Consider the following 10,377-nt stretch of genomic DNA (forward strand, 5'->3'; position numbering starts at 1 on the left):
ATATTGTTCGCTGGATTTGAGTGAGTAAGAGCAACCCCAACAGTTTAGATATAAATCCTAGCTAAATTTAGAGTCTTGCCAAGAGATTTTTATTTTTTCAAAAAAATAGTTTATTTTTCTTTGGGAAATAGAAATCTCTTGGAACAATAGTGTTTTTAAACTAGTCTTGGCGTTTGTAAAGAAGATAGATAGACTCCAATTTTTTATGAAGACGGGTCAAAACTCAACAAATCAACGGATACCGTCCCTTTTTTGGCGCATGAAGTTTCAGGTCTGTAGCAGCCGGCCCGATCATTCCTTGGCGGTGCTGGAATCCTATCGTCTCTGTTCCTTCCGGCTCCCATTCGTTCACATCCCCAGTTGCGTTCGCATTTGTTGGAGGTAACCTTCGTTCCCAGCACACTGTGTTGGACAACGACAGCAGCACGCCTTGAACGACACACCGGCTAGCAATCATACGACCGATGTGTTAGGGACCCGGGCTGGGTGTGTGCGCTGACCCAATGCTCGTCTGCTGGGCCCAAATGGGTGTAATGTGTGTGACAAGTACGCCTGCGTGCGCGAGCCCAGGACACGATGTGTGCGGTAGGGAGCGCGTGCGTCCGTGTACTTATGTGTTGCCTGATAGCAGAGGAAAGCTCATCAAAGAACAGAATACAGATTACACTTGACTGCTACAGCTCTCTTTCTTCCACCTCACGCCGTCTCTATTTTGTCTTCTCGATCTCTCTCTATCTGCTCGTTCTCCAGTAGCGTACCGCAACGCTAACAATTGGTATCAGAGGCATTCGATCCTCCACTTCAATTCGCCAACGCCATGCCTCTCGATTTCAAACTCATCCTCCACGAGTTCAACCGGCGGTTCGACGAGCTGAACACTCGCTGGGACCGGCGCTTCGACACATTCGCCAGTGTGCTGCCCACCGTCATCGCCGACAACTTGGGCGGGTGCTTCGACGACGGCGAGCAATATTGCGCAGCACCATCCATCATCGCCGACGACTGGGGTGGGTGCTTCGACGAGAGGCAACAGAGAGACACAGAGGCTGGCCAACCTGGAGGCGCAGCGGCGCCACAAGGTCCAGATCTCGTTCATCCTGGCCACGTTGCTCGCGACTCCGAGGACGTGCAGGCCACTCGTCGTAGCTCTACCTCGGCAGCCTCTGTCGCGACTCCGAGGACGTGCAGGCCGCGCAGCTCGCGCGCTCCTTCCGTGCCCTCTCCGGTTTTGTGATTCCCTGCGCCCTCTCCGGCTTCGCCGCCGCATCCGGGTTTACGTGGTGGTGGGCCACCGCAGTCCCACCATCCGCGAGGCAGCCAGCAGGGCCCCCGCGCTCGACGATAGGCTGCTGAAGCCCCTCGCCCATCACCGTCTTCTGGGGCGTGCCTACTGCGAGGAGGATGGGGTCTTCCACACCATGCCACAAGGTGTTCGACGCTCGTTCCAACTCCGACGCGCAGCCTGTCTGCTCGCCCATCACCGGCCACCTGTCTGGACGCGCAGCCTGCTGCGTCAACATGCTCAGCAGCATCAACTGCTCAAGAAGCTACACCAACATCACTCCTCTTCCTCCACGGGGGACTGGATTCGCCATTGGTACCTGCTGCTTCATGCTCAACCAACACCCTTCTTGCCAAGGATGATGGAGATTATATGAACCGGTGTTTCAGTTGGTGTTGGAAGTCCCCATGGTTACATCCAGATCAGTCGGAATTTAGAGACTTCCTCCAATGGTCTTCTTGGCATTTCCAATTTGTCAGGTGCAGAGCATCACAGTTACCAATTCCTTGGCCACCACCTATAACATTGCGTTTGGTTAGAGATGACCTTGTTGTGATGCCAGTGATTCCAAGTATGCTATTGTTATCTCAGTGCTATTTCAGTGGAGTAGAATGTGTGCTGACAACTATAGATCCATTATTTTCTAAATTTTGTGCTGAGAGAGAGCTGTTCTGGAAGCCACCTTGGCAACCTCCAGTTCCTAACACCAGATCTGAGATACCGTTGTTGATAGAGTTTGTCCATCTTACTACAGGAGTCTGTGATACTCTGCATATGGTTACTGAATTTCCTAAGCAATACTTTGTTGGCCTGCTTGTGCTGATTACAAGGGAATTTTTCATGTCTGGGAGAATAGTGTTTGCTCAAGGAGAACTGAAGTTTTCTGTTGAATCCAGTCATCACACTATGCAGTTCTCCAGTGAATGTCAGGGCCACCTTGTCCTCATTTTGCTGGACTCCAGTAGCTCTCGTTCATTTGTGAGGACCTCCATGGCTGATAAACTCTCGGGGGTTTCCCAATTCCTCACTCACGTCCTTGTACATGTGATTGATGGAGGCATCGTTGCTTATAACCAGAAATTCAACCCGACGACCCTGGCACTGCAGCCGCCGACCTGCCCCTTCTGTCGCGCCACTATCACCCGGCTACGTGTGGCCAACAGCGGCACTAACCATGCTGCTACATCCAACAGCTTCAAGGGGCAAACCTCGGCCATCAGATCCTTATCCTTGTCAAGGATTGGTCATGGCTTCAGTGTTGGTGCGTACAAGGATATTAATAAGGATGGCAAGCCCTACATTCAGGTCAAGATGAAGGATGGGCAGAACAAAATCAGTGCCATGAAGGATACTGTTGCTGCATACCTTGATGCTCTCATTCTTACGATTGTGGCAACATCTTCGGCATCGACAACGGGAATAGGTGTTTCTGATCCATATGGCTGGGCTGACACAAAAGGGTGTTCCCTTAAGCAGCAGCATGCTGATTGGATGTCTTCTTTCAGAGTTCACGTAATTATATCACAATTTTTGAATGTCGCTGCATCTGAAACTAGAAATGGAGTTTGTGCAGCCCACAACTATCTGTCAGATTCACTGGACCAGCAAGATGGTATTGGTTGGCCATTTGGTAGACATGACGAGATGGTTTGGCTACGAATAGTTGTGGTCAGCTACAACAAATTAGTCGAGGTTCAATGTGGGAATACTAGTCTTCGGCTTATGCCATGGCCGTCTTTCACCATCATGAGTGTAGGTACTGCAATTTGGTATTGTGACACCTTCTGGACGCCCCTATCTCCACCTATAGATCAAGAGGAGAAACATCAACGTCCGTGTGGTGCTCCTAACGGGCCAGTCCACGACACGCATGATCAGGATAGCATGTCTGTGGTGCTCCTATCAGGCAATCTGATCTTAATCTTGCCTTGGGTAATTTGGGTCGCTCATGATCTTGGTGGTACTTGTCAGATGGACACAAACGGGACTCTCCAAAGGCTCAGGAATTTGTCTACTCCAACAGCAAGGACCGACCTCCAACGGCAAGCATCTCGCAATTGCGTCTCAACTCAGAACATGACTCACTACTTGAACAGGTGCTGCAATACCAATCTGAAGAGGAATGTTCAGGAAGCGAAGTTGTGGTATCTCGTTTTTAATCGGCTTGGGGGCAAGCCGAAGCTTAAGAAGGGGGGAATGTTAGGGACCCGGGCTGGGTGTGTGCGCTGACCCAATGCTCGTCTGCTGGGCCCGAATGGGTGTAATGTGTGTGACAAGTGCGCCTGCGTGCGCGAGCCCAGGACACGGTGTGTGCGGTAGGGAGCGCCTGCGTCCGTGTACTATAGGTGTACATTCGGGCCGCCCGGCCCGGCCCGGCCCAAGCCCGAAAAAGCCCGGCACGTTTAATTTCGGGTCGGCCCAGCCCAATATTAATTTCGGGCCATGCCGGGCCAGCCCACGGGCTGAGCCTTCGGCCCGTGGCCCGACACGTTATTACCTAAACGTGCCGGGCTCTATTCGGGCGGCCCGAAAATAAAAAAAGCACGAATAACATATAAGGCCCGAAATACATAAATAGCCCGAAAATAGTAAATAGGCCCGAAATACATAAATAGCCCGAAAATAATAAATAGGCCCGAAATACATTAGAGCCCAGAATGGCCCAAAAATACACAGTAGAGCCCAGAAATATACATTACAGTCCAGAATTATAGATAGGGCCGAAATTGATAACAAATGATATGAATTACACATTACAGTCCACATTCCACAATTAGAGATACACCCGAAATTGACCAAAAAGAAACTTAACATTACTAGAGCTGTGCAATGGCTGCCTCATTAAAAAAACCCTTTGGTCAGAAGGGAAAAAGAGTACAGCCAGCTCTAGATAGAGTTTATAAGTTCATAAAGTCCATTGTCCAATTACATAACAAAAGTAAAATTACATCACATCTACCAATTTAAAGATACAAAAGAAACATCTAAGTAGGACTAACACCAGATTCGCGTTCTTCATCCAAGTACATATTCTTGTAGTGTTCTTCCATGTCGTTATTTGCAATATTGTGCTGCTCCCTACTCTCTCCTAGCTGCCAATCCTTTAAACAAGTAAGAATCTCCACCATTTCACTTGTTAGAGACCGCCTTCTCTCCTCAATCAACCTGCCAGCAATACTAAAAACAGACTCTGAACTAATAGTTGAAACAGGAACAGTTAAAACATCCTTAGCCAAAAGAGAGAGGATAGGGTAATTAGATTTATGCTCGTGCCACCAACTTAGAATATCAAATCCATCATCAAAGACAGTTAATGGGTCACTATCTAAGTACATTGTCAACTCAGAAACTTGGGAGCCAAACGATGAACTTGAAATAGAGGCAGCACTTACCTCAGTTGATGCATAAATTTTGCCCCAAGCTGTTTTATTTCTACTGGTACTTGTGGTGTGGGTTGGTCTTTGCAATTTTGCTGCGCCAAACTTTATCTCATACTTCGAAAACATGTTAGTCAATTCTGATCTAATAACATTAAAGTACTCAGAGTAATCAGTAGTAACAAATCTAGATAGAACTTGAAGAGCATTATTAAAACCCCTTATCTTGGCTCTAGGATCCAACACAAATGCAAAGGAATACAGAGCCATCAGCATTAAACTGAATTAAGGATTGAGTCTTAGCAGCACGTTGAGCTTTAGATGCACAAGTAATACGATGTCGTTTTAAATGACCAGTACCAGCAGTTGATGAAGCAGTAAGTTGTGACTTGCAGTACAAGCATTTGGCAGCATACCTAACCTTCTTACCATTTATGTCCTTGCATAATTGCTCGAAGTCATTCCATACATCAGAGGTGCTCTTGCGGCCACGCTTATAAGATGTTGTCTCCGTGCTTGCGGTACTTGTTGTGGCTGTCGACGGCGTCGCATCTGTTCCTCCTGTCGCTGCATCCAAAGCATTATCACGATCAGTGGAATTCAAAGTCAGAGGATCTACAAATGATTGACAAGTATTGTCATCGATTCGATTCGAGTTTCGGTTCCCATCCATGGAAATGGACGGCCCGTCGGTAGCAGCAGCGATAGACAAACGTAAAGGAGGTCGGGGAGGAAGAGAGACTCCCTGTCCTGGAGGTCGGGAAGGAGCAGGAGCTGCTCCGGCTGTCCCCGCGGCGGTCGGTGAGACGGATTGCCGTGGAGGTGGCGCCACGGCTGCTGGAGTTGGGGAAGACGGAAGACGACGGATCTACGGGCTAGTGGGCTACGGCCAGTCGGCCACTCGGCCAGGCGGCCAGCCGTGCAGTGCAGGGCTGCACTGCTGCAGGCACCACCACACGTCCAACTCCAAACCATACAGCGCAGCAGAGGACGGGATCCGCCCGCGCAGTGCAGGATCCGCCGTGCAGAGGACTGCTGCAGGCACCACCGTCGTGCAGTGCAGGATCCGCCCGCGCAGCAGCAGCTGGGATCCGCCCGCGCAGCAGCAGCCGGGAGCCGGCGAGCCGCCCGCACAGCAGCTTGCCGCGTTGGGGACTTCCGGACTTTGCCACTTGGGGACTGGGGTTGGGGACTTGGGGTTGCGCTTGCGCCGTTACGGGGAGGCGGGGAGCCGGCCGCCGGGATCCCAGGAGGCCAGGACGATTCACCAAGAGTCCAAGACGGCGGAAGACGGCGACGCGAGTCACACGATTAGGGTTTTTGTGGGGACTGGACTGGCCGACTGGGAGTCTGGGTCTCTGGGAGTTGGACTTGGACGGTCGGACGAGTCTTTGTGCGCGCCGTGACATTAGGCTGGCAGTGGCAAATGGCAAGATGGGCTGGGTTTATTATAACTCGTGGTCACGCGGTTAGTTTTGCAACGGGCCTATTCGTGCCTGGTAACGGGCCTTTTCGTGCCTTGTTAAACGGGCCGGGCTCGTGCCCGCCCATGGGCCTCGGCTTGGCCCAAACCCGGCCCGGTGCATCGTGTCGGGCCGGCCCGGCCCGAAATAATTTCGTGTCGTGCCGTGCCTGGGCCGTGCTTTTTTTGCGTGCTTCGTGCCAGCCCACCAAGCCCGGCCCAAATGTACAGCTCTACCGTGTACTTATGTGTTGCCTTGTAGCAGAGGAAAGCTTATCAAAGAACAGAATACAGATTACACTTGACTGCTACAGCTCTCTTTCTTCCACCTCACGCCGTCTCTATTTTGTCTTCTCGATCTCTCTCTATCTGCTCGTTCTCCAGTAGCGTACCGCAACGCTAACACGATGACGGGAGAAGTCCAGTCCCGTTCAGTAAACAGCACTGCGACAACTCCTTCAACGGGGGCATACGAACAACGACGAAGTGACGCCTAGGACGACGTTCGTTTCCCAACACCGACAAAGTAACGCCTAGGACGCTGGGTGTTGCGCCAATTCGGCCTTGAGGGCAACGGTATGGAGTCTGATGATGAGTTTAATCAATTTGTAATGAACTAATGAATGAATTGATTGATATCTCATCTTCCGATGATGAGAACGATCTATTTTTTAGTGCTGCACATATGATCGTTGGTGATTTGGTAAATCATCTAGGTCGAATTGGTTTTGTCGAAGGGCATGTGGTAGTGGATCGCGAAAAACTATTGCATCATGCTCTTCTATACAAAGACTATTTATCAGATAATTCTATGTTCAAAGCCAAGACGTTTAGGCAGAGGTTTGCATATGTTCTCTCATTTTTATCTAGCAACATATTGAATGTATTCTTGTATTGATAATTTTTTACTTACATTGTGTCATAGAGTTTGGATGAGACGACCTGTATTTCTTCGCATAATGAATGTTGTTGAGGAATATGACAACTATTTCGTGCAGAAGAGGAATGCAGTCGGTGTGCTAGGTCTATCTTGTCTGCATAAGGCCATAGCGGATTTTCGTATGTTAGCTTATGGAGTTTCCGCTGATGCTTTGGATGAGTACATTCGTATTGGTGAGAGCACCGCTCTAGAATCCTTGAGGAAGTTTGTAGTAGCTGTTGTCGAGGTTTTTGGAGCGGAGTACATGAGGTTGCTTACTGAACAAAACACAACTAGGTTACTTGCAATTGGAGCGAGCAGAGGATTTTCTGGTATACTTGGTTCCATAGATTGTATGCATTGGAGCTGAAATAATTATCCTACTGCATGGCACATGATGTACATGGGACATAAAAAGGAGCCTACAATTATTCTCGAAGCAGTTGCATCTCAAGATCTATGGATATGGCATGCATTTTTTGGTATGTCGGGTTCTCACAATGACATAAATGTGTTGCACAGATCTCCTATATTTGCAAGGCTTGCTGAGGGCAAAGGACCACAAGTTAAATACAACAGCAATGGACATGATTATGATATGGGGTATTATCTAGCAGATGGCATATATCCATCGTGGGCAACTTTTGTGAAGACTATTCCGAAGCCACAAGGTAATAAGAAAAAATATTTTGCAAAGCCTCAAGAATCATGTTATAAGGACGTTGAAAGGGCATTTGAGGTTCTACAATCTCGCTTTGCTATTGTTCGCAGGTCCGCTCATTTGTGGGATGAAGACACGCTACATCATATTATGATGGTTTGCATCATAATGCATAATATGATTGTCAAAGATGAGCGAGATGAGCACGGTGGACAATATGAATACAACTTTGACAAAATGGGACAATATGTTTGCAACTACAATGCCATGGGAGAAAGGGTGATTGTTTCATATAATGTTGCACTTGAACTTGATGCATTCATTCAAAATTATAAAAACATCAAGAATAAGGAGACTCATTATCAGCTTAAGAATAGTTTGTTTGTACATAAAGTAGAATTCACTAGCACATATGACATATCTGTTGTTTGTGTTATGAGCATACACAGTTTTGCCTAATTCTATTTGTGCTTGGACTCCATAGGTAGTTTGATAACGAGCTGACACATAACAGATGGTTGTTTCCTGCAGATTTCAAGTCATGTAGCAAACGGACCTAAAAACAACCCAAAATGACATATATGTTGAACTCAAAGTACAATCACAATAGGGACAAAGGATGTGTCCTAGGAACTATTAGGTTTCCAGTCAAATACATGAGAGAAATCATAACTCATAAAACATTCACAACCAGCTCAAACCTCTATAATTGAGGTCATCATAACCCATCAATGAAAACTGAATACTATTTCAACATCACACACCACCATATGTCCATTCTAGAACAGCATACTGTATGCAAACCATATGTCCATCATACACCACCATCTGTCCATGATAGGTCATACACATTGCAGCATCGAGCAAGTATCTTATGTAAATAATGAGAACAAAGTATTGGGATATTTATTTAGGTATCCATCAAAATGTCCTATATAGAATTTCAGAGGAGTACACGAAAGAATAAATTGAAGTACATATCCAACAACTAAAGAAATCTAATTATTCAAGCATCTATCAAGGATCTCATTCTGACGTCGTTCATAATATTGCTGTTGTTTGTAGTTCATGGTGCTCAAATCCAACCCAATAATTCTCTCCTCTTCCATCTGTCTCTTGAACTCAAACTTTTCTTTCTCTAATTTTATTCTTTCTTCCTGCAGAGCAAAGGCTTTGTTGAACCTCTCTTCTTTCTTCAATTCTTTCTCGTGATCAGTTTCTTTCTTCTTTTCCATTAGATAATCAACTGCTTCGATGGTCGAACATTGTCGGAGCTTCTGTTTCTCCTTCTTCTTATCGTCAGGTCTTGTGGCTGGTTCACCATCACAAGGACCACCAACAGGGGCGTCTTGCGCCGCTACTATTGCCGAAGAAGTAGCCAACGTCTTCTTTTCCTTACAACTTATCTTCTTGGCATTTATGATTTCCTTCCGCCTGTCTATCCACTTGGGTTTGTCCTTCAAAATCTTCCAGCAATGCAAGTACGAAAACTTCGTCTTCTTTGGGTCTTTGGCCTTGAACATAACACATGCATTTGCTATCTGCACATATGAATTCAAAGTAAACATTACCATGCAGTACTCACAAATGATTCTACATGACCAAAATAGATTTACCAGAAGATTGCTTAACAACCTTGTCATAAACCGACCAACCACTATGGTTCTGAGCCTCAATCCTAGACAGACAACCACAAAACAATTTGACATCATGTTGTATAACTGACCAACGGTTCATTAACGATCCTTCGGAACGATTAGACTTAAATGTCTTGTTTGCAATGAAATACTCGTGTATCATTGTCCATAGTGTGCCATGACTTTGATCAACTCCTTGAATAGGATCCATGGCCACATTCAGCCATGCTGACACAAGAAGAATATCCTCCTCATTTCTAAAAATTTTGCTTCTACCCCGAGTACTCTTTGTCGTTGCATGTCCATGTTGGCTTCTTGCATCAGTAGGAGGTGTTGGATCTTGAGATTCATCAACACCATTCAATAGTAGGTCAGTGTAATATGCAGAGTCGAAAACACCTAAAATTAGCCAAAAAATAATGAACAGAACAATTATGTTGAGTTCATAAAACAAGTAGAGACATGAAACTATATATATGGTAACAGTGATTTTGTCCTAGGCACTAGCTCTAGGTGTTTTGCTACTAATACTAATAAAATAGAAAATGTAAGGTGTGAATAAATAACAGTCTGTGGCCAAAGCAGCACCGGACAAAGCCACAACACTTGAAAATTATTTCTATTTGCTTCAGTGATAACCATTTCATCAGGAAACAAGATTGTGTTCCAAAACTAGAGCAACAATATTTTTGCCAATTTAGGAATGTGGACCAAGTTTGAACTGGTAGTAATATAACTACTACAGGCAGTATTTGAAGTACTAGAACAAGAAAGTGTCATTGAGCAGGACAGTCCTACTAAGACTATCTCCAGCAGCTTACCCATACTCATACCCATATTCAAACTCCACTCTGCAAACAGTGCAGTCTACAATGCAGAACAGTACTTATGGGTAAACTTTGGGTGAACTGCTACAGCCGGCCTAAGCAAGAAATGCATGCTTTCACATATGAACGAAATACACAATACTACAACAATACCAGCTCAAGAACCCTGCAATCTATGTAGTCATGCTAAATTGACATTGAAGCATACTAAG

General features: G+C 46.3%; 1 protein-coding gene across 1 annotated transcript; it reads right to left on the bottom strand.

Moving 5' to 3' along the window:
* Window positions 1-8,699: 8,699 nt before the first annotated feature.
* LOC109945133 (uncharacterized) lies at window positions 8,700-10,163 on the bottom strand. Its single transcript, XM_020550947.1, has 3 exons — window positions 10,160-10,163; window positions 9,337-9,737; window positions 8,700-9,242 (listed from the first exon to the last, which is right to left on the bottom strand). Exons 1-3 carry the CDS (start codon window positions 10,161-10,163, stop codon window positions 8,700-8,702), a joined length of 948 nt encoding a protein of 315 aa, XP_020406536.1.
* Window positions 10,164-10,377: the final 214 nt, after the last annotated feature.

The sequence above is a fragment of the Zea mays genome, chromosome 3, assembly GCF_902167145.1.
Source record: "Zea mays cultivar B73 chromosome 3, Zm-B73-REFERENCE-NAM-5.0, whole genome shotgun sequence".
NCBI classification, from domain to species: Eukaryota; Viridiplantae; Streptophyta; class Magnoliopsida; order Poales; family Poaceae; genus Zea; species Zea mays.

Bases quoted from the DNA above. Each gene is read 5' to 3' on its own strand.
- LOC109945133 (XM_020550947.1), bottom strand. The intron at 9,243-9,336 runs GTTGTTAAGCAA...TCATATGTGCAG, and splicing joins GTTGGTCGGTTTATGACAAG to ATAGCAAATGCATGTGTTAT.